The 26,354-nt window shown below is 36.3% G+C and overlaps 1 protein-coding gene across 1 annotated transcript in view; it reads right to left on the bottom strand.

The window, feature by feature from the left end:
* CFAP47 (cilia and flagella associated protein 47) overlaps positions 1–26,354 on the bottom strand; it is an 801,982-nt gene that overhangs the window by 130,375 nt on the left and 645,253 nt on the right. The window contains 1 exon segment of the mRNA XM_053705439.1: positions 7,445–7,601. Within this exon segment, the coding sequence (XP_053561414.1) occupies positions 7,445–7,601 (157 nt within the window).

Below are 26,354 nucleotides of genomic sequence, written 5' to 3'. Positions count from 1 at the left end.
TTCCTAATAAGGTATTCAAGAATGACACTAGTCACTGGTACAGTATAAAGGCTGCTGTTGCCATTGACTTCATTATTGCCAAGTAGAAACACATTCTTTATGTAGAATGAAGTGTTTAACAGATGTTAGGTATAGAAAACTATTAGAGAAAAGTGAGAAAAGTGAGATAGAAAGCTTTGTAACACAAGCCCTTAAACTTCCCGCTGGACAAATTAGTTCAGGGTAGTTTGACACATCTCTTAGCTAGGAGCTAAAAAGAAATTAAATTAATCTACTTGGGTGAAAAGTTCATGCTTTGGTTTAACCCCCATTACCTCTCCCAGCATAAGTAAAAAAGAATACCAGTTACATAGGAGAATGAAGTATATCAGAAAGTGACATCCTTTCTATTGTACTGGACACAGTGTATTGAAAACCTACTATAACAGAAGCACTGTGTATCTGTATTTATTGCAAAATGTTATTGAATGTAATTAAAATATACCTTGCGTCTGTATATGCACTATTTTTAAAAAGATCAAATAATTTAAATAATTGAAGGAAAACAGAATTAGTGTTAATTGTTATAAATAATATATTACCTTCTTAAACTAGTTATTGTCACTTATTTGTAGTGTTAAGAGGACAATATTTTAAGATAAGTAGCTGTAAAGATATATTATATTAAAGCTTCTTCAAGAACACTATTTCAAATGGGGTTGGGCTCTCTGTCTCTCCCTCCCCCACTGCGAGGTTGTTTCCTGCTGCTGCATGTTTATATAGTTTTTCTCATTGTATTAAAAGTTTATTTAAAGGGTCATTAAACCCAAAACATTTCTTTCATGATTTAGAAAGAATATTTAATTTTAAACATCTTTCTAATTTACTTCTATTATCTAATTTGCTTCATTCTCCTGATATCCTGTGCTGAAAAGCATATCTAGATATGCTCAGTAGCTGCTCATTGGTGGCTGCACATAGATGCCTCGTGTGATTGGCTCACTCATGTGCATTGCTATTTCTTCAACAAAGGATATCTAAAGAATGAAGCAAATCAGAGCATAGAAGTACATTGGAATATTGTTCAAAATTGTATTCTCTACCTGAATCATGAACGGAAAAATTTGGGTTTAGTGTCCCTTTAAGGACACCATTTCAACTTTACTTGACTCTCTGGGACATATTATCACAAGAACTTCTGATGCAATGATAAATGATATCGATGTGCAGCGGACATGATCCGCTATATCGGATCATGTCCACTCACACCATCATAAATAGGCCCCTCTGTCTCTTCTACTTCAACTAGGAGGTTGCTCTCTGCTGCTGTTTCTTATTTACATATATTTTCTATAGCAAGTACTGAAGTACTGACATTTTCGGTATAGGTGGTGATTTCAACAGGAAAAGCAGCTATTTAAAATAACAAAATAAAGGAACTAGTTGTAAACAATTGAATGCATTCCAGCTAGTAAAATGGATAATATGGAACACAATGAAGAAGACAAACTTTTAAAGTACAGTGTCCCTTTAAGGTAATAAGATATATCAATGGAATAAGTCTTATTAAGAGGAACAAAATCAGATATTTTTTGACAGGAACACTATTGTGGACTGGTTCAAGCAAACATACTAAAGAACAAATTCTAAATCTGTCCATCATGGCTTTAATAACAATAGTTTAACCTCAAATATTTAAAAAGTTCTCAAAATGTGTTTCTTCAGGGTTGTAGGCTAAGCTTTAATGCAAATACATGGCAAGACAGCAGAAAATAAGAGGATCAATGTATAATCACTAAGTAGCCATTGGTCATAATTAGTCATTGCATCAATAATGTAAAATTAAGCTTTTGCTAATTGAAACTAATAAATGATTCTAACAACTTTTTAAAAAAATGTAAGTGAACTTTCCTTTCTTGAACAAACTACTAACTTTTCAAGCTAAAACAAATGCAGTATGCTCAACAAGCATTCTGTAACATAAAACCACTGTACATTTATTGTGATGTAAAGCCCTTTCTCTAGCAATCTGTACAGATGATAGATACGAGTGACAGAATTGTCTCCCAGCACATTATGACTTGGCAGCAAAAGGGCACGGAGACAATACTGTCATAAAGGGAGATGCTGCTCAAAATGTGTGGGTCTGCTGTGGTATGGATGCCAAATCAGAGTTTCTACACAGAAATTGCTATTGATACTTTTTTATGCAAACTTATAACAGTGCATGTACTGGTATATAAAAAAAAGGTTTAAACTGAACCCTGTGAGACCTCATTTGAATTTTATGATTTCATTACGGATCATTTCATGAAGTGTTGACAATTTGTGTGGTTCTGCATATTTTACATCAATTACATCAATACACAAGTACATCAATGTAGAAAAAGTAATGCCATCGGTTTAGGTAAGTATTTTTTGGTATATGTTGCAACCTACAAGTAAAAGAGCATTATGAGCATTATGATGCTTAGCTTTACAACAAGGAAATATTTATGTGAACATGCAAGTGATACATTTACTTTAGTGCAACACTTCCTGTCCTGATAGTGCAAAAAGTATGTCAAGTTGTAAAAGTAGTAGTTACCTCCTGATATACACTGAAATTGACCCTGTCATCTAAAGTGGTGAGTGAGCAGCATTTTCTGCCTGCATTTACCACTGAACAATTGCAGCACTGACCCTGTTCTTACACAACCAATTGCACAAGAGAAGGGCGTGTCAATCATCCCATTTGTAAATCACCAGTATGATTTAAGTATGCTATCCTTGGGGTGGTGGAGAGGTTAAGTAGCAGTGGTCTTAAGACTGGTGCTTCTTTACTAGTGTTGCAGACTCATAGGAGCCAGCATTTATGGAGCTCCAAAGCTGCATCTGCAGCTTCATAAATGGAGCCTGGAACATGTTCTAGGCTCACATTAAAGCTACATACTACCTGATTTCTCTTTGACATTTGATTGGATCTCTTCTAATGGTAGCATGTTCACAGGGATTTCTAGGTTGCTGCTTTCCTAGCACAGCTCTCTCCTCACATTACTTCTAGATACACCTATAGCCTACCCCGTAGCACAGAAGAATGTATATTTACATATGCAACTTCTAAACATTCACATTTTTAAACAATTTTGTGTACAACTGCATGTACTGGATTTGTACCTCTATCTTCCTTTAAACCTTTTCAGCCATTAGAGTCTTAAACACTTGAGAGGGTGCTAGGAGGCCTGACTGTAAAGATGAGATCATGTTTGAAATTAATTAAGCATCTCTTCACCTATGGTTTCATTAGTTGACGTTGACATTTACATCTTTGGTTGTGCGAGGTGACCAATGCATGATATCTCGCAAATCAGAGGGAAGCAATGTAGAAAAACAATAATTACAATGGTAATATCTAGTGTTTGTTATTATAAAATAAATGCTTTTTTATGACAAAGTAGTCTGTCTGGATAGAACAAAATGATCTTTCCAGGGCCTAGCCATACGCTTTCTTGTTGTTTTCTAGTGGCCTGGTTGTGGTTTTTCAACTATGCCTCAGCCCAACATAACTCTATTACCCTTATTTCAGATCTGACAGGGCTTCTATTTTTTACTTTTTTTTCTTCAACTGTTTTCAAATTTTCTTATTTGCCTATGTTAAATAATCTTTTATACAGAGGGTTTTTTTTATTTTTTGTAAATCTAATAATTTGTAAGACTTGGCATTTCTGTAATTACAGTATCATTCACATTGGAACTCATTCTATGCGATAAGAAGTGAATGGTCACAAAATAATTGTAGCTCAATTGTTTATAATGGAACAAATCTTTATAAATTCCACAATTTTCTAGTTGTGAGTTGCATTGAATTTGGTCCATTAAGGGCTAAATTACAAGTGGCACTTTAACTGTTACGCCCAAGCAAAAAGGTGTTTAACACTGGCTCTTTGACCGCTTTGGAGGTAGCGTTTATATTACATGTTGAAAGTAAACACATTAACTTGAGCAAAATTGATTTTAACTTGCACAAAAAAAAATCAAAAATACATGTAAAAGTACAAATACACTGTATAATAAAAATTATAAATTATAAGGGCTCAAAGATATAAGGTCTGAAGTGTTAGAAAAAAAGGGCTGCAAAAGTATTTAACATAGAGATACATACATATACATGTCTAAATATGTATATGTAGCACAGGATAGAAGTTTTTACATTTAACTTGTAATATGTGCGCTATCTGACCCATGCAAAAAGCTTACTTCTAGTAGAGTTAACACGCAAGTGGAAGCGTAAAATACCGCTCCACTCATAATCTAGCTTAAAGTGGGAATTTTTTTTAAATCTCTATAGCCTCTCAAAATATTTTTGAAGCTGTCACAGTCTTGCTTTTATATACTGTATATATAAAACTTTCTTTCTTAGTAATAGCTTACTACATTAAAAACAACTTTTACTACTAATATAACTACATTTACATTAACTCATTTAGTATTACTATTCATTCATCACTACTTTTTATGTGTATAATGATGAAACATTAAACTTTTGTATATATTTGTGCAGTAAGATCTAGTTACTATTTGTTTAAAACAAGTATGTCCAACTCCAGTCCTCAAGAAAAACAAATATTCTAGGATTTCAGTATCTTCCTTTGTGAGCATATGTGAGTCAATAAGCTGCAATCAATTTGATTATTTCTCAAGCAGAGAGGCCCTTAAATGTTGGCATGATAGAAGCCCTTGAGGAATGAAAATAATGTAATTATTTTAGACTTAAAATTTTAATCAAACATGCTTCACTGATCTATGGTTGTCTTCCAAATATCTTTTTAACAGAAGTACATTCTAAATCAGTCAAACCAGATTTTCATAAAATAATTTCTGTGGACATTTTGTGTGGTAGATGTGAAGGGCTAATTGCCCATACTTGTTGACAATCCTTAATCAGGTACATTGTAAGGGAAATTTAGGCTACAGGGCCCTTTAGTGAGCTAAAAAGAAGCAGCGCTGCAGGGTGATTTTAAAACATCTCTGTTATATAATTAAAAATGAGAACCCTAAGCCATTCCATCTACATCACTATAACTGGGAAATACTGTATATGTGACATATGAAAAGTAAAAAAACTTTTAGTAAACTTGTAATTAACATTGTTAAATTAGCACAATCTGGTATTACAAGTCAATGGAACAAATGAATTACCAGAGAATGTTTAGAGTAGCCACCATCTCTTTAGCATGCCCTTCAACATATAGTGCAGATGCTCTAAACATCACTCAAATTATTGTGAGTTAAGTGTTGCATGCATTTCAATGTGTTTACGCCTATATCCATTCATGAAGGAACACTCAAGTTTACAAGTTCAATAATGTAGGGGCAGGCACTTTGAAATGCATTCATTTGATTTAGCAAGGGTGTGGATAAAACAGATTGCAATAGGTGGCTATAAAAGTCATGATTGCAAAAGCCCATTTGTCACTATATTAAAACAAGAACAACAAAAAGGTCATTTGTAGGTTTTGGTCCTGATGTGACTTTTCCTGTAGATCCCCTTAGCCATACAGGATATTACAAACACAACATATGTAAACATGTGCCTTGCCCACTGTATATAGCATATGCCATAATGAGGAATAGAGCTTTAATGAATCAATGTCATGTATGTTAATTCACATCTATAATGACTCCTGTGGCTATTTCAGAGTGTTTTGCACACGTGTAAGATAATAGACTGAAAAGGGGAAATGGATTGTGATTACTGAAATATTTTAAGCCCCATAGTAAAAATAGGGCTTTTAGCAAAGATCTGAAAACCTGTTTGTGGGTTAGGGAAAGAGCCAAATATACACTATTGTGATATCATGAAATTCTAATTTCCTGCATGTACATTTTAAAGCGCCACAAAAGTCAAATAAAACTTTCATGTTTCAACAAGACAGGAAACCCAGCTTTTTTATGATTCAGTTATAGCATGGCATTTTAAACAACTTCCTTCCTTACTTCTATCATCACATTTTATTTGTTCTCTTGGAATCTTTTGTTGAAAGCAGGGACGTAAGCTCAGGAGCATGCACGTCTCTGGAGCACTATATGGCAGCAGTTTTGGAAGAAAATTATCTATTTGTAATTGCACTAGATAGCAGCACTATTTCCTGTCATGTAGTGTTTCAGACACCTACCTACGTATCTATTCAACCATGGGAAAGTAAATTTGATAATAGAAGAACATTGGAAAAAAAAAATTAAGTAAATTATAAAACTTACTCTCTTAGGGGTCAATTTACTAAGCCCCAAATAGGGCCAACTCCCCCTGATTCTGCATGGTCTTAAGACTTCACTAGAACTGCTTGTGCAATGCTGAATGCTGACAGCGTATGCTGTCCCCATTCAGCGATGTCTGGCGGACATGCTCATCCTATTCTTAACATGGTGAGTCCAGTTAGAATGGTCAGTAATTTCAAATAAATAAATTGTTATAAAAGAACACTAATCACTTAAAGGGACAGTCTACACTAGAATTTTTATTGTTTTAAAAGATAGATAATCCCTTTATTACCCATTTCCCAGTTTTGCATAATAAACACAGTTATAATAATATACTTTTAACCTCTGTGATTATCTTGTATCTAAGCTTCTGCAAACTGCCCCTTTTTTCAGTTCTTTTGACAGACTTGCAGTCTAGCCAATCAGTGCCTGCTCCCAGATTACTTCACGTGCACGAGCACAGTGTTATCTATATGAAATATGTGAACTAACACCCTCTAGTGGTGAAAAACTGTTAAAATGCAATCTGAAAGAGGTGGGCTTCAAGGTCTAAGAAATTAGCATATGAACCTCCTAGGTTAAGCTTTCAACTAAGAATACCAAGAGAACAAAGCAAAATTGGTGATAAAAGTAAATTGGAAAATTGTTTAAAATTACATGCTCTATCTGAATCATGAAAGTTTATTTTGGCCTAGACTGTCCCTTTAAATTCTTTCATTGAATAAACTACTTTACCTAAATAAGGGTGTAATATATTCTACTTTTAACTTAATAATGTCACCATAAAAAATTATTAAAAATATAAGATATTTTACACAAACCCAGTTACGTTATGCTGTAAATAATCTACTGTTCAATATACAGCACAATAACAACAAAAACATTATTGTTATTGCCTGTATCTGTATGGATAATGTTTTTTTTTTTCTATAAAGACAAGTGCTGAATCATACAGCTATAAAATAATTTTCTTTAACCCCAGGGAACCCAAACTGGGATTCTTCTAAATTATTTTTTAGCTCCTAATTTACATTAAGAAATAGTTCCTGAGAATTTATTGAGATCTTCATCATTATAAAACAGTGGAGCATTTTCATTATCACCATCTCATTATTTTCACTGTAACCTTTGGACACATTGTGGCAACATTTCTAATTAAGTTAATTCCATGCAATTTTGTAATAATTTAACTTTTATCGTAAAACAGCTTTTGCTACTATATTACCAGTTAGAATCACATCGATAAGGACATGCTCTGCTGAAGGATTTTTGAAAGAAATCACCATAGATGATACACTGCCAACCACTGCGCTTATGCTTGCTGATTCCATCGGCTGTGGTAGAATGCCTTGTCCAGACACATAGAAAACCCATTCTCCAAGCTGTGAAAATGTCAATATGTATGTATTAGTTTGTTATCAAATAAATATCACAGAAATTAATACATCAATCCTTGGCTTTCAGCAGGAATTTGCATACACGCATTACACATCACTTTTTAAATAGTGGCTTTTTGGCATCAAAAGATTAACTGAAACTTGCTTTTATGTTTGACTATAAGCAGCAAAATTCCAAGAGTGAGGCACCCCCCCCCCCCGCACCCTTTTACTCAACCCCTGGGATCTCATGATGTCAACACTTTTAATCTAAACATTGTTATTATCAAGAGTAGCTGTAGCTTATAAATGCAAGTTTCTACACATTTCACCACGGTTCATTTGTCCTCTACACAAACTGATCATTTCATATGACTGAAAATATTTAATTTACAGTTATCAAAGCTGAACAACAAAATGCCTGTAAGGGGTTGGAATTGAGTCCATACACAAATAATTAATCAAACAGTTAAAATATTAGCAGACATTAAAGCTTTTTCTTTTCTTTAGCTTTGCTTTCAGATTAAAAATAAATACCCTTGTTTCCTAGCTGACAAAAACTAAGGCATGTTTAACTTATGCTCTGCGCTGTGACCTTGGGAAGATATTTAGTGCAGTAAGTTTTAATACAGAATGTAGCATGAGAACTAACCCTTATTATCAATTTTAGATGGTGCAGGGGGTGGGGGGCAGTGCTGCTGGGTGAAAGATTATCATTTTTACTGTCTGTCAAAACTGAAGCAACCAAGAGCAAAAGAGAGAGACATAGAGTTGGATTAGGGACTAAAGTGACAAGCAGTTGATTAGTTCAAAACTGAGAGAACATTGCAAACTAGATTGACATAGTCTAGAAGCTGATGGGTTGTGTGCAAGACTTTGTAAGTGCAGCTTGATTACATCTGTATGCAAATTAAACTTGAACATGGACTTTAACAAGAGTGGCCATATTGCCACTTTAAAAAGGGACACATATGAAAAATACATATATCAGGGTTCTTATACAAAACATTTCTTTAAACAGCCCTGAAAACAGCCCTGGCATATGTATTTTTCATATGTGTCCCTTTTTTAAAGCGGCAATATGGTCACCCTAACTTTAACCAAACACAGAAATTTGTTAGCAGATCTGCTTCCAATCAAAACAAAGAATTTAACAGGCAGCTGTTGAGAGGTGACGTTGCTGAAACATTTTCCAAGTGTTTTGTCACCTGATGAGATGAAATTCCTTCTGTGTGGGATTACAGTGCAACAAATCATTGAACATTTACTTGAAAACCAAATTTGCTTTGCATGAAAACAATATAAAGGTCTGTAACTCTGTTTAAAAATGAATATAAAAAGTAAACATCTTGGTATAAAAGTCATATAAAAGTTTGTGTTGTCACATATATGGTTTGTAGCGTCACTTCTGTTGCATTTGCTGTGGATCTTTATGGGGGACAACTTACTTCTATTTTTCCACCACTCAAGAATATACGGCTTTGTGGGGTGTGAAAAACGCAAGCCCATATTTTTCACTGCAACAAAAACACATCTGGGGAAGTGTAACTACATGTGTGTGTTCATTTTGTGTTAAAGCTTGATTTTGAATAACAGGTGCCCATATTTCATAAATATTGAAATTTATATTTTGATGGTCGGTAAGAACCTGAAGGCTAATTTTGCTCATATATCATTCTGAAGTATAAGCTTAATTATTTTTAAGCAAAGCTCTGTGCATACCTAAAGTATCATTGAATTCCCTTACAATATTTTTGTTACCACGTCTATTGGAAATCTATTGCATAAATCAACCAACATCTCTGTAAATAAATGCTTAACCAAATTATTTTGAACATTTTTCCCTACAACTTGAGATCTAGAGCCCTTGTTTAGGTATTGATCTGAGAGAAAATCTTTCACTCTCAGCTTTATTAAGCCTCACAATGTACTATAAAATATCTGCTCATGCCAATACCTCTTCCTATTCTACTAAACATCCTTCTGACTAAACATTCTGCCTGTGTATACCTGAAAATAAATATATTTGTCTTAGAACAAAAACATATACGCCTAGATTTAGAGTTTTGCTTTAGAAGGGGTGCGTTAGCTACGCATGGTTTTGTTCCCCCGCACCTTTTAAACAACACTGGTATTTAGAGTTCTCAGAAGGGCTGCGTTAGGCTCCAAAAAGGGAGCGTACAGGCATATTTACCGCCACTTCAACTCTCAATACCAGCGTTGCTTACGGACGCGGCCAGCTTCAAAAACATGCTCGTGCACGATTTCCCCATAGGAAACAATGGGGCAGTTTGAGCTGAAAAAAAAACCTAACACCTGCAAAAAAGCAGCGTTCAGCTCCTAACGCAGCCCCATTGTTTCCTATGGAGAAACACTTCCTAAGTCTGCACCTAACACCCTAACATGAACCCCGAGTCTAAACATCCCAAACACTTATTAACCCCTAATCTGCCGCCCATGCTATCGCTGACCCCTGCATATTATTATTAACCCCTAATCTGCCGCTCCATACACCGCCGCAAACCTACATTATCCCTATGTACCCCTAATCTGCTGCCCCTAACATCGCCGACCCCTATATTATATTTATTACCCCCTAATCTGCCCCCCCCCCAACGTCGCCACTACCCACCTACACTTTTTAACCCCTAATCTGCAGACCGGACCTCACCGCTACTATAATAAATGTATTAACCCCTAAAGCTAAGTCTAACACTAACACCCCCCTAAGTTAAATATAATTTAAATCTAACGAAATAAAATAAATCTTATTAAATAAATCAATCCTATTTAAAACTAAATACTTACCTGTAAAATAAACCCTAATATAGCTACAATATAAATAATAATTATATTGTAGCTATTTTAGGATTTATATTTATTTTACAGGCAACTTTGTATTTATTTTAACTAGGTACAATAGCTATTAAATAGTTATTAACTATTTAATAGCTACCTAGTTAAAATAATTACAAAATTACCTGTAAAATAAATCCTAACCTAAGTTACAATTAAACCTAACACTACACTATCAATAAATTAATTAATTAAATAAACTACCTACAATTATCTACAATTAAATCAACTAAACTAAATTACAAAAAAAAAAAAACACTAAATTACAAAAAAACAAACACTAAATTACAAAAAATAAAAAAAGATTACATGAATTTTAAACTAATTACACCTACTCTAAGCCCCCTAAAATAACAAAATTAAAAAAAATGCCCTACCCTATTCTAAAATAAAAATTTAACAGCTCTTTTACCTTACCAGCCCTTAAAAGGGCCTTTTGCGGGGCATGCCCTAAAGAAACGCACCTCTTTTGCATTTAAATAAGCATACAATCCCCCCCCCAACATTACAACCCACCACCCACATACCCCTAATCTAACCCAAACCCACCTTAAAAAACCTAACACTAAGCCCCTGAAGCTTCCTACCTTATCTTCACCATGCCGGGTATCACCGATCCGTCCAGAAGAGGCTCCGAAGTCTTCATCCTATCCAGCAAGAAGAGGTCCAGAAGAGGGTCCGAAGTCTTCATCCTATCCGGCAAGAAGAGGGCATCCAGACCGGTAGACATCTTCATCCAGGCGGCATCTTCTATCTTCTTCCATCCGGCGTGGAGCAGGACTATCTTGAAGCAGCCAACGCGGATCCATCCTCTTCTTCCGGCGACTCCCGACGAATGAAGGTTCCTTTAAGTGACCTCATCCAAGATGGCGTCCCTCGAATTCCGATTGGCTGATAGGATTCTATCAGCCAATCGGAATTAAGGTAGGAAAAATCTGATTGGCTGATTGAATCAGCCAATCAGATTCAAGTTCAATCGGATTGGCTGATCCAATCAGCCAATCAGAAAAGAGCTGTTAAATTTTTATTATAGAATAGGGTAGGGCATTTTTTTTATTTTGGGGGGCTTTGTTATTTTTTTTCTAAGAATTCTTAGAATTCTATCAGTCAATCGGAATTAAGGTACGAAAAATCCTATTGGCTGATGCAATCAGCCAATCAGATTGAAGTTCAATCTGATTGGCTGATCCAATCAGCCAATAGGATTGACCTCGCATTCTATTGGCTGTTCCAATCAGCCAATAGAATGCGAGCTCAATCCTATTGGCTGATTGCATCAGCCAATAGGATTTTTCCTACCTTAATTCCGATTGGCTGATAGAATTCTATCAGCCAATCGGAATTGAAGGGACGCCATCTTGGATGACGTCATTTAAAGGAACCTTCATTCGTCGGTTAATCGTCAGCCAGGAAGGATGCTCTGCGTCGGATGTCTTCAAGATGGAGCCGCTCCTCGTCGGATGGAAGAAGATAGAAGATGCCGCTTGGATGAAGACTTCTGCCCGGCTGGGTGAAGACGGCTCAAGGTAGGGTGGTCTTCAAGGGGTTAGTGTTAGTTTTTTTTAAGGGGGATTGGGTGGGTTTTAGAGTAAGGTTGGGTGTGTGGGTGGTGGGTTTTAATGTTGGAGGGGGGTTGTATTTCTTTTTTTACAGGTAAAAGAGCTGATTACTTTGGTGCAATGCCCCGCAAAAAGCCCTTTTAAGGGCTATTTGTAATTTAGTATAGGGTTGGGAATTTTATTATTTTAGGGGGCTTTTTTATTTTCTGTAATTTAGTGTTTGGTTTTTTTGTACTATAGTTTATTTTATTTTATTGTATTTAATTTTAGGTAATTGTAGTTAATTAATTTAATTTATTTAATGATAGTGTAGTGTTAGGTGTAATTGTAACTTAGGTTAGGATTTATTTTACAGGTACATTTGTAGTTATTTTAACTAGGTAGCTATTAAATAGTTAATAACTATTTAATAGCTATTGTACCTAGTTAAAATAAATACAAAGTTGCCTGTAAAATAAAAATAAATCCTAAAATAGCTACAATGCAATTATTAATTATATTGTAGCTATCTTAGGGTTTATTTTATAGGTAAGTATTTAGTTTTAAATAGGAATAATTTAGTTAATAATAGTAATATTATTTAGATTTATTTAAATAATATTTAAGTTAGGGGGGTGTTAGGGTTAGGGTTAGACTTAGGTTTAGGGGTTAATAACTTTATTATAGTCGCGGCGACGTTGGCGGCGGCAGATTAGGGGTTAATACATTTAATAGGCTATGCGGGCTATGGTGGTTTAGGGGTTAATACTAGAATAGGTTTATCGCGGTGTGGGCTATGGCAGTTTAGGGGTTAATAGACTTTATTAGTTATTGCGGTGGGGGATTGCGGTTGACAGGTAGATAGACATTGCGCATGCGTTAGGTGTTAGTTTATTTTTCCAGGCATTTTCGGGAGTTACGGTGCTCCCATACTCTGCTACGGCTGCCTTTTATGGCGAGGTAAAAATGGAGTAAGATTTCTCCATTTTCGCCACATAAGGCCTTGCGCTGGATATTGGATACCGATTTACGATGCGGTCCCATGTTAGCCTATGGGAGTAGAAATTGCGAGCGACGTGTGAAATATACGGGCGTAACTTGTATGCTACGCCGTATATGTGATACCAAAACAGCGCAAAAAACGGGCGACGCTGCATATGTAATGGAGACCTATATCTTTGCCTTCCTGTTGAGGCCTCCTCATCATCGAGGGACTAGGACAGGAAGTAAAGGACACTGCAGAAATTCAGTTAAAAAGGATTTAAAGGTAATGAATAATATATATTGCAATAATTTCTATTTAGTAGAAGCCATTGCTTAGAGCTTTTTTTCATTACTACAATTTACTTATATCATTCATTTTTATTTGTGCTCTTAGTATATTTTGTTGATAAGCAGGGACATATGCTTAGATGCTGGCCAATTTCTGGAGTACTATATGGCAGCAGTTTTTCAAGAATGTTATCCATTTGCAAGAGAACTAGATGGCAGCACTTTTTCCTGCCATGTAGTTCTTCAGAAGCCTACCTAGGTATCTCTTACACAGAATATCTTGGGAACGTAGCAAATTTTATAATAAAAGTAAATTGGAAACTTTTTTTTTTTAAATGGAATGTTCTGTCTGAATCACAAAAGAAATTTGTTGGGTTTCATATCCCTTTAACATCCCTTTAAGCATCATTCCTTTATGTGAATTGAGGCTTATATGTGAGCCTATGGCTAACCTGTGTATTGTGTTTTTGTAATGGTGTCAGATAACTTTTAGGAAAAATGCTTCAGCAATATGCAAGAAGCAGGTATTCCTATTACTTACACTGCAAAGCCTCTTGCAGACTTTTCAAGTTGAAACCCCCAATTGGCAGTTAGTGCATCTCAGTGAAATTGCATAACTCATTGGTTACAGCCAATATGTTGTTGTTATTGTAATCCCTGTACATGGAAAACATTAAACAACTCATCTGATGTTATTCCCCATATATTGATTCAATCTTACCATTCATATTACAGGGAGTGCAGAATTATTAGGCAAATGAGTATTTTGACCACATCATCCTCTTTATGCATGTTGTCTTACTCCAAGCTGTATAGGCTCGAAAGCCTACTACCAATTAAGCATATTAGGTGATGTGCATCTCTGTAATGAGGAGGGGTGTGGTCTAATGACATCAACACCCTATATCAAGTGTGCATAATTATTAGGTAACTTCCTTTCCTTTGGCAAAATGGGTCAAAAAAAGGACTTGACAGGCTCAGAAAAGTCAAACATAGTGAGATATCTTGCAGAGGGATGCAGCACTCTTAAAATTGCAAAGCTTCTGAAGCGTGATCATCGAACAATCAAGCGTTTCATTCAAAATAGTCAACAGGGTCGCAAGAAGCGTGTGAAAAAACCAAGGCGCAAAGTAACTGCCCATGAACTGAGAAAAGTCAAGCGTGCAGCTGCCAAGATGCCACTTGCCACCAGTTTGGCCATATTTCAGAGCTGCAACATCACTGGAGTGCCCAAAAGCACAAGGTGTGCAATACTCAGAGACATGGCCAAGGTAAGAAAGGCTGAAAGACGACCACCACTGAACAAGACACACAAGCTGAAACGTCAAGACTGGGCCAAGAAATATCTCAAGACTGATTTTTCTAAGGTTTTATGGACTGATGAAATGAGAGTGAGTCTTGATGGGCCAGATGGATGGGCCCGTGGCTGGATTGGTAAAGGGCAGAGAGCTCCAGTCCGACTCAGTCGCCAGCAAGGTGGAGGTGGAGTACTGGTTTGGGCTGGTATCATCAAAGATGAGCTTGTGGGGCCTTTTCGGGTTGAGGATGGAGTCAAGCTCAACTCCCAGTCCTACTGCCAGTTTCTGGAAGACACCTTCTTCAAGCAGTGGTACAGGAAGAAGTCTGCATCCTTCAAGAAAAACATGATTTTCATGCAGGACAATGCTCCATCACACGCGTCCAAGTACTCCACAGCGTGGCTGGCAAGAAAGGGTATAAAAGAAGAAAATCTAATGACATGGCCTCCTTGTTCACCTGATCTGAACCCCATTGAGAACCTGTGGTCCATCATCAAATGTGAGATTTACAAGGAGGGAAAACAGTACACCTCTCTGAACAGTGTCTGGGAGGCTGTGGTTGCTGCTGCACGCAATGTTGATGGTGAACAGATCAAAACACTGACAGAATCCATGGATGGCAGGCTTTTGAGTGTCCTTGCAAAGAAAGGTGGCTATATTGGTCACTGATTTGTTTTTGTTTTGTTTTTGAATGTCAGAAATGTATATTTGTGAATGTTGAGATGTTATATTGGTTTCACTGGTAAAAAAAAAAAATTGAAATGGGTATATATTTGTTTTTTGTTAAGTTGCCTAATAATTATGCACAGTAATAGTCACCTGCACACACAGATACCCCCCTAAAATAGCTATAACTAAAAACAAACTAAAAACTACTTCCAAAACTATTCAGCTTTGATATTAATGAGTTTTTTTGGGTTCATTGAGAACATGGTTGTTGTTCAATAATAAAATTAATCCTCAAAAATACAACTTGCTTAATAATTCTGCACTCCCTGTATTGGAGAGGAAATTCATCTAAACTGTGATATAGTGACAATACATGCTTAAAGATCACATACAGAAATATGTACCAATATCGTTTTGGTTCCTCTCAATTGTATGAATGAATTCCAAAACAATGACCCTATTTAACATTATTTTTCTTTTTAAACAAGAAAAACTGGTCAGCATTAAAGGGACAGTCAACTCAAAATGTTTTATTGTTTAAAAAGATAGATAATCCCTTTATTACCCATTCCCCAGTTTTGCACAGAAAACATGGTTATATTAATACACTTTTTATCTCTTTGATTACCTTGTATCTAAGCATCTTCTGGCAGCCCTCTGATCACATGACGTTTTATTTATTATATATTGACTTGCATTTAAGCCAATTAGTTTTGTGTTGTTAGAACCCATAGGCGTGAGCACAATGTTATCTATATGGCTCACATGAACTAGCACTCCCCTGTTGTGAAAAGCTAATAAAAAAGCATTTTTTGTGTTGACTGTCCCTTTAAAATGTTTATAACACAATTCAAAATATATATATAAAAAGCTTGTTAACTGCACACTCCCTAAAGAAAATGCCACTGAAACTAAACTTCCCCAGACAAAAGGAGAAATATGCTGTATATCTTCATATCCACATAACATGCCTTTGGCTTGCTATAACTTAGCTCTCTGACATTAATACCACAATCCTCTATGGTCTGACTGTCCTAAAGTAAAAGCCCTGGCCCAATTAGTACAACACCTTGAAGAATCCATCTTAATAAACCTCAGAAATGAAATGAGAGAATGCTTTTTAAGGCTTATGATAAATGGTCACTGTTATTTGCTGAACTAAAAAAATAAAACAATATCAGCAGTGCTTCAGATCTTACAATTAGCTGTTAGGTAGATGGTTTTGTTAGGGAAGCTTTGATTAGTGTTTAAGAGATTTAGTGTGGGTGACAGTGTCTTGATCCAGTAGTTTTCATATTCCATTTAAAATATCCAGTTATCAGCCTCATGACTTGGTTTTTTGAATGATGATATATTGCTAACATTTAAATCATTTGAATAATCATACATTTCTCAGCTTCACATCTTTTTTTTAATATATAACTGTAGTAGAGGGGTCATTGTCAGATATGTGTGTCTATGTATCTGCAGCTCAGCTTAGATTAGACAATAGTTTGTTAAAAGGTCTTTGATTAGTTGGCTGCTCTTATTCCATAGGCTCATATACCCCCCCCCCCCCCCCCTTTTCCATACTAGTTATATTCATGGTTTCTGTTTTGGGTAAAAATGCAATCCTCTACTTAATCTGCAAGATAATGTTGTTTTTGTAGTGGTCAAATAGCTTGACTGTCCTTAGTGTGAAGAACCATTTATTTGCTGAAGGTGATTTATGGAGGTCTCTTGTCACATGCAATTTTTATGTGTGAATATAATGTAGCCATAGTTTAAGATTGATTGAAGCACCAATCACAAATTGCTAGTTTCTAGTACTAATATGCCAAGGACAAGAAATTCCATTAATCTTGGCACTTAGGGGCCTATTTATTAAAGGTCTTGCGGACCTGATCCGACAGTGCGGATCAGGTCCGCAAGACCTCGCTGAATGTGGAGATCAATACGTTCTCCGCATTTAACATTGCACCAGCAGCTCACAAGAGCTGCTGATGCAACGCCGCCCCCTGATGACTCGTGGTTAATCGGCCACCAGCCGAGAGGTGTCAATCAACCCGATCGTACTCGATCGGGTTGATTTCCGGTGATTCCTGTTCGCCTCATCAGAGTAGGCGGACAGGGTTATGGAGCAGCGGTCTTTAGACCGCTGCTTCATAACTGCTGTTTCTGGTGAGTCTTCAGACTCGCCAGAAACACGGGCCCACAAGCTCCGCTCGGAGCTTGATAAATGGGCCCCTTAGTATGAAACTCTGAAAAAAGCTCTGAAATTCTGTTGTGTTTTTTTATATATATATTTTTATTTGATGAATAGGGGTGATTTAAAGTTGTTTGCTCTAATGTATATGGGAAAAAATAGCAGTATATTGTCAAGGATGCAGTATGGTGTTGTTTAGCTTTACAAGAGTTCAGTCTTCTATTAAAACTTTACAGACTTAAGTCATCTATAGTTGCAGGGACAGCAAGAGACACAGACAAACTAATCATACAGTATAAAAGTTTGTTTAATTTGTTTATAAGGTTCCTAAAACTGAAATGAGATAGTGGTTCACTGATGCAAAATACATGAGGTCAAAGTAGAAGTAGATATCAACTGATGACTGACTAAAGAGGTGAATGCTAGTTTTCTCTTTCACTTAAACAATAATTACAATTATTACTTTTTATTTTACTTTTTTATTAAACAAGGAAATTAAAGAATGAATAGGGGCTCAAAAATAAAAGGTCTAAAACCCCAATAACGTGTAACATTGACAGCATTACTTATAATTTACTAGACTTTTTTTAAGATTCTTGGTTCAAAAATTAAAAAATTAAAGCCAAAAAAGTAAACATGCAAAACTCAGACCATTTCTAGAAAACTTATAAATACAAATTATAATAATCTATCACAGACCATAAAACCTTGGGCGAGATTACATATGCGGCGCAAGCTTCAGCGTAACTGCTGAAACCCACGTCGCCTGTAATTTCCCCTCGCACATAGGGGAATCACATAAACCCCGCCAGCAGTTCATAAACTGCCGTAAGTCGGATAAACTAGCGATGTCCAGAAATGTGCATAAATACAACATTCTGGAGTCGCCAGAGATTAATGGCACTTTAGAAACTGCCGGCGCCTAAGAAAATTAAAAAAAATGTCAAATATCGTAAAAGTCTAACCCGCCTCCCAAAAATAAACCTGACACATGAAACCCCTATATCCGCCATCACCCCCATATTGGAACTAATAATAAATGTATTAACTCCTAATCCGCCAACCCCCCACATCACAATCTAACTAACTATTAACCTCTAATCCACCACCCCCCCACATCGCAATCTAACTAATAAAAGTATTAACCCCTAATCCGTCATTCACCCACAACGCCAACTAAATAAATACACTATTAACCGCTAATCCGCCAACCCCCACATGGCAAACTACCTAATAAAACTATTAATCCTTAATCCACCATTCACCCACATCACAATCTACCTAATAAAACTATTAACCCCTAATCTGCCAACCCCCCCAGAATGCAAAGTACCTATCAACACTATTAACCCCTAAACCACCAATCCCCACAACGCATTAAACCTAATTAACCTATTAACCCCTAAACTGCCAACCCGCCACAACGCAAACAATTAATTCAATTATTAAGCCCCCTAACCTAACACCCCCTAAATTAACTACACATACCTAGAATAAATAAATACTAAATTACAATTAAAATTAAAAAAGTCTACCATTACTTTAAAAAGGGTAACTAAGATTAAATTAATCTAAAATTACAAAAAATAAAAAAGTCTAACATTAAAGAAAAAAATAAACCAAATTATGAAAATAAAAAATCCCCCCAAAATAAAAACACCCCCTAATCTAAACTAAACTACCAATAGACCTTAAAGGGATAGGAAAGTCAAAATTAAACTTGCATGATTCAGATAGAGCTTGTCATTTTAAGACACTGTTAAATTCACTTCTATTTTCAAATGTGCTTCATTCTCTTAGTATCCCTTGTTAAAAAATGAATAAGCACATATCAAGTGGGAGCTGCTGCTAATTGGTGCCTGCACACATTTTCTCTTGTGATTGGCTAAATAGATATTTTCAGCTTCCTGTCAGTAGTGCGATGCTGTCCCTTCAGCAATGGATAACAAGAAAATGAAGAAAATTTGATAATAGAATTCAATTGGAAAGTTCTTTAACGTTATATGTTCTATCTGAATCATAAAATAAAATGCTGGGGTTTACTATCCCTTTAAAAGGGCCTTTTGTAGGGCATTGGCCTAAGTTAAACAGCTCTTAATTAAATAAATACCAAGTCCCCCCTAACAGTAAACCCCCCACCTACCAACCCCCCAACATAAAATAAACCTAACACTAAAAAAAACTAACTACCCATTGCCCCCACCGTGACCAAACCCCTCAAAATAAAATAAACTTAACACTAAAAAAATCTAAACTACCCATTGCTTTTTTTTGTACCATGTATGGCATTTTTTTTTAATATAATTTCAAAATTGACCTTCCATTCATAAGTTGTATTTTTTTTTTCTGAAAACCATAGGAGGAACATTTCCTAGAATGCAAAATGTTGAATATTTTTTTGTGATGTAGCAGAACAAAGAAACAATATTGTGTGGGAAGCAGCACTTACTGATTTAGGCCTGTAGTTATCAAGCCGTCAACCTCAAATATGCTGGAATTCCGCAGCGTATTTGTGGCGAGGCTGATTCGCCTAAGTTATCAAGCCCTACACACCGGCAAAAGGAGAATATAGTGATGTAAGCTTCGATCCGCCAGACTCAGTCCGACACAGATCGATTCTTACGTCACTCCAGGTGTTCCGAACACATGTTCGGCACAATCTGACTACTTTTGGGAGTTATCAAAAAACTAACAGGTAAGCTCGGCACTTTTCCTGGAGGCGGAAGATCCCAAAGAAATTAATAGGAGTCTGACCATACTGAAAGTTAATGTTCGCTGCTGCCCGATATCCTATTGATTCCTATGGGAGCTGTCTACATCTAACACCCTAACATGTATTATATAATAAAGATAGGGATAGTGGTAATGGAAGTTGTATTTAATGATTCCCCATCAAGTATTAGCTTACCACAATTTAACCAATAAAAGTAGTCACCCAAATTGGGGACAATAATACTAATATCTGATATAATGAAGTATAGACTAGTAATACCAGGGGAGGGTGCTCACTGTTCAAGTAAATGTAGAAAAAATAGGAGACAAGCGAACAGAAAGTAGAGCACTCGCAAAGGGAGACTAGTATAAGTGGCTATTCAGTGGGTATATAATATTAAAACTTAACATTTATTATTCAAAAAAATGATAAAAAACTACTATATAAGTAGTGATTAATACTTAGATTAAAACTTTTTTAATCTAAGTATTAATCACTACTTATATAGTAGTTTTTTATCATTTTTTTTTAATAATAAATGTTAAGTTTTAATATTATATACCCACTGAATAGCCACTTATACTAGTCTCCCTTTGCGAGTGCTCTACTTTCTGTTCGCTTGTCTCCTATTTTTTCTACACCCTAACATGTACCCCGAGTCTAAATACCCCTAATCTGCCCGCCCTACAGCGCAGTAACTAAATAAATGTATTACCCCCTAAACCGCTGCTCCCGGACCCCGCCGCACCTATAATAAATATATTAACCCCTAAACCGCTGCTCACGGACCCCTCCGTCACCTACATAATACCCATTAACCCCTATCCTGCCCCCTTATACCGCTGCCACCTATAATAAATTTATTAACCCCTATCCTGCAGATCCCGGAACCCGCTGCAACTAAATAAATAGTTTAACCCCTAAACCGCCGCTCCCGGACCCCGCCGCCACCTATATTAAACTTATTAACCCCTAATCTGCCCCCCCTACACCGTCGCCATCTATAATAAATTTATCAACCCCTATCCTGCCCCCCCTACACCGCCGCAACCTATAATAAAATTATTAACCCTTAAACCTAAGTCTACCACTAACCCTAACACCCCCCTAACTTAAATATTAATTAAATAAATCTACATAAATATTACTCTTATTAAATTAGTTATTCCTATTTAAAACTAAATACTTACCTGTAAAATAAACCCTAAGATAGATATTAATAATTACATTGTAGCTATTTTAGGATTTATATTTATTTTACAGGTAACTTTGTATTTATTTTAACTAGGTACAATAGCTATTAAATAGTTATTAACTATTTAATAACGACCTAGCTAAAAGAAATACAAAATTAGCTGTGAAATAAATCCTAACCTAAGTTACAATTAAACCTAACACTACACTATCATTAAATAAATTAAATTAATTAACTACAATTACCTACAATTAAATACAATTAAATAAACTAACTAAAGTACAAAAAATAAAAAAAAATAAGTTACAAAAAATAAAAAAAATTACAAGATTTTAAAGTTAATTACACCTAATCGAAGCCCCCTAATAAAATAACAAATCCCCCCAAAATAAAAAAAATGCCCTACCCTATTCTAAATTACAAAAGTTAACAGCTTTTTTACCAGCCCTTAAAAGGGCCTTTTGCGGGGCATGCCCCAAAGTAAACAGCTCTTTTGCATGTAAAAAAAAATACAACCCCCCCCAACATTAAAACCCACCACCCACATACCCCTACTCTAACCCAAACCCCCCTTAAATAAACCTAACACTACCCCCCTGAAGATCTCCCTACCTTGAGTCGTCTTCACCCAACTGGGCCGAAGTCTTCATCCGATGGGACAGAAGAGGACATCCAGACCGGCAGAAGTCTTCATCCTATCCGGGCAGAAGAGGACATCCAGACCGGCAGATATCTTCATCCAAGCGGCACCTTCTATCTTCATCCATCCGACGAGGAGCGGCTCCATCTTCAAGACCTCCGGCGCGGAACATCCTCCTTCCCCGACGACTACTCGACTAATGAAGGTTCCTTTAAGTGACGTCATCCAAGATGGCGTCCCTCGAATTCCGATTGGCTGATAGGATTCTATCAGCCAATCGGAATTAAGGTAGGAAAAATCAGATTCAAGTTCAATCGGATTGGCTGATCCAATCAGCCAATCAGATTGAGCTCGCATTCTATTGGCTGTTCCGGTCAGCCAATAGAATGTGAGCTTCGGCCCGGTTGGGTGAAGACGACTCAAGGTAGGGAGATCTTCAGGGGGGTAGTGTTAGGTTTATTTAAGGGGGGTTTGGGTTAGAGTAGGGGTATGTGGGTGGTGGGTTTTAATGTTGGGGGGGGGTTGTATTTTTTTTTACATGCAAAAGAGCTGTTTACTTAGGGCATGCCCCACAAAAGGCCCTTTTAAGGGCTGGTAAAAGAGCTGTTAACTTTTGTAATTTAGAATAGGGTAGGGCATTTTTTTATTTTGGGGGGCTTGGTTATTTTATTAGGGGGCTTAGATTAGGTGTAATTAGCTTAAAAATCTTGTAATCTTTTTTTATTTTTTGTAACTTAGTTTTTTTTATTTTTTGTACTTTAGTTAGTTTATTTAATTGTATTTAATTGTAGGTAATTGTAGTTAATTAATTTAATTTATTTAATGATAGTGTAGTGTTAGGTTTAATTGTAACTTAGGTTAGGATTTATTTCACAGCTAATTTTGTATTTCTTTTAGGTCGTTATTATTATTTAGGTCGTTATTAAATAGTTAATAACTATTTAATAGCTATTGTACCTAGTTAAAATAAATACAAAGTTACCTGTAAAATAAATATAAATCCTAAAATAGCTATAATGTAATTATTAATTACATTGTAGCTATCTTAGGGTTTATTTTACAGGTAAGTATTTAGTTTTAAATAGGAATAACTAATTTAATAAGAGTAATATTTATGTAGATTTATTTAATTAATATTTAAGTTAGGGGGGTGTTAGGGTTAGTGTTAGACTTAGGTTTAGGGGTTAATAATTTTATTATAGGTTTGCGGCGGTGTAGGGGGGGCAGGATAGGGGTTGATAAATTTATTATAGGTGGCGACGGTGTAGGGAGGGCAGATTAGGGGTTAATAAGTTTAATATAGGTGGCGGCGGGGTCCGGGAGCGGCGGTTTAGGGGTTAAACAATTTATTTAATTGCGGCGGGGTGCGGGATCTGCAGGATAGGGTTAATAAATTTATTATAGGTGGCGGCGGTATAGGGGGGGCAGGATAGGGGTTAATGGGTATTATGTAGTTGATGGAGGGGTCCGTGAGCGAAGGTTTAGGGGTTAATATATTTATTATAGTTGCGACGGGGTCTAGGAGCGGCGGTTCAGGGGTTAATAACTTTATTTAGTTGCGGGGGGCTCCGGGGGCGCCGGTATAGGGGGTAGAACAGTGTAGTTTAGTGTGGGTGCTAAGTGACAGCTTATCAATAAAGCTGGGAAAAAGCCGAAGAGCAGCGAGATCGGATGAGTGATAACTATCACAGTCTGCTGCTCATCGCCCCGTACTTGGTGCGTGGCTTTTTGACAGCTTTTTTGATAACTTTGGCGAACGTAATAAGGTCCGCGGCGGTGATGTGAGGCGAGCTTAGGAGGGCGTATTGGGGCCGGCGAAGGCAGGTAAGTAGACGGCTTGATAACTAGAGGCCTTAGTCTTCACACTGGCTGTTTAGTAAAAGTAACTCATTTTAAGCCATAGCTGGAATGGGTATGAGCTATATACTACAAAATTAGTGATTATGTGTCTACATGTGTGTTTGTATATACAAAATAAATCACTGCATCGAGCATGGAGATCCTTTTCGTATGATCACTGCTGCACACTGAGGATTGAATTCAAGGTCCCCGTTTAAATATGGGGTTACTTGCATTGCTATTGGCTGACAATTTCAAATCAGCCAATAGGATGAGAGCGATTGAAATCATATTGGCTGCAAATCGGTGATCGTACGAAGAGGATCTCCATGCTCGATGACTCTGTGGTCGCCTGTCCGGTTCCATGGTCACCTCCGCTCCGCATCGGCTTGGTACTGGATGAAGATAAAAGAGGTTGTCGCGATGAAAGAAGATATCGCCGCTTGGAAGAAGACTTCACCGCTTAGAAGAAGACTTTCTCCGATGAACTTCAGGAACGGTAAGTACCTATTTGGGGTTTAGATTTAGGAATTTTTTATTTTTTTTTAGATTAGGATTTTAATACGCACTGTAAAAGAACTGAATGCCCTTTAAAGGGCAATGCCCATACAAATGCCCCTTTAGGGGCAATAGGTAGGTTATGATTTTTTAGTGTTAATTTTTTTATTTTGGGGCTTTGGTGGGTGGGTTTTTTTTACTGTTAGGGGGAACTTAGTTTTTTCAAATTTAAAAGAGCTGTTTAACAAAAGGCCCTTTTAAGGGTTATTGCTACTTTAGTTTATATTAGGGGGTGTTTTTATTTTGGGGGGCTTTTTTATTTTCATAGGGATTAGGTTTGTTATTTTCTGTAATGTTAGACTTTTTTATTTTTTTGTTATTTTAGATTAATTTAAATTTAGTTTGTTATTTTTAAATTAATGTTAGGTTTTTTTTTTTGGTTTTTTTTAGTGAGGCAATAAGTAATGTTTACAGAACAAGGATATATGTCCAGGCACAAATTGAAAATGGTAAGGGTAAACATACATTTCACATACATAAAATGAAGTAAAATATTGTCCAGACCTTAAAGTACAAGCATTACCATTACTACTGTTGCACCTAAAGCCCTGGCATACCACATACTAAATATACTAAAGAGAGCTTCAGATATATCACATCACAGGTTTATCGATAAGGGAGTAGTATCCGATATGTGTTATAATATAAGACCTAAAGTTCTTGTTGTATTACTTGAGATACATAAAGTAAGAGTTAGTATCTAATGTATGATTAGTATTAGTGTCTGGACATACCATCATGATGCCTCCATTTTGTTTTATTAGTGGTGAGAGTGGTCCCTGAGTCGCTATACCAATCAGAATATGGTTTATCTATTAGAAGTGTATTAAGGCATAGGAGGGAGCTAGCTTTATGGTTTTATTGGAAAGAAGAAAAGAAAGAATTACAACGGGCAAAAGCCGCTCAAGTTGAGAAAGTAAGAGAAGGGTAATGGGCGGGGGGAAGGGGAGAGGGGGGTGTGGGAAGGGGAGGGGGAGAGGAGGGGGTGAAGAAGGGGGGAGGGGGGCGGAGCTAGTTAAATTGACTATCGAGCAAGTCTTTTAGTTCTGCAGACCTTTTGGGGATAAAGCAGTTGAATCAGGAGGTTTAAATACTATTTGATGTGTTTATACATGTCTTAATGGAGTAAACATAACTGAGTTCCTCTATGCATTGTAAACTCTAATTAAAAAAACCTTCTATAACTAATAGATAAGGTAATGGCCTCTCAATGCAAGTCTATGTAGGACATAAAGTAAATGTTGAGATTAATAAAATTACCTCTGAAATATGAGACAACTAGTGAGTGAGCTTATACAATAGATATAAGGAATATTCTAAGAGAAGTGCTAGTCTGCAAAATGATAAGTGTCTCCATATCAGTTGGTTAAGATATCCAAGCCTCAAAGGCAAGAGTGAAGTCATAGTCATTATAGGATGGTTCCCCTAAAAATAACAAGCATTTTATCTAGCACTGTCCTTACAGCCAAGATTCCAAGTTCTTTCCATTTGAGGGGATAACCTTTTAGTATAACAGTGAGTTGTAATTGATATGAGAGGGGTTTAACAAGTCCTATTTATAAAGCTAAGGCATAACTATTCTATATGAGTTAGGAGCAGGCAGGTAGTACAGTAAGATAGCATCTCAACAAAGTTATAATAGACAGAACAATATAAAGCCCTAGAGGACTATGCACTACCCACTACCCATCAGGACTAATGCTGGCTGCGAAAATACAAATAGAGGTTTACTTGTCTCAAGCCCAGTAAATACATAGAGGACTGCATGATATCGTTAGCATATAGATAAAAATGAACATTTTGTACATATAGGAGCCTATCAGATATGTCTATGTGTAAAGGTGGCCATTATTGTAGAGAAGGAGACCTTTTGGTATATCATACACACTATGATGACTGAAAAACTGTGTGAGGCAAGGGAAGGGGAGGTATAGCAAGGAATTGCTAAAACATCTAATAGATAACAATCATCACAAAAAGTATCATTAACTTATGT

The sequence above is a fragment of the Bombina bombina genome, chromosome 3 (assembly GCF_027579735.1).
Source record: "Bombina bombina isolate aBomBom1 chromosome 3, aBomBom1.pri, whole genome shotgun sequence".
Classification (NCBI taxonomy): Eukaryota; Metazoa; Chordata; class Amphibia; order Anura; family Bombinatoridae; genus Bombina; species Bombina bombina.
Note: the sequence above shows the minus strand (reverse complement) of the source record. Positions and strands in the feature narration are given on the sequence as shown.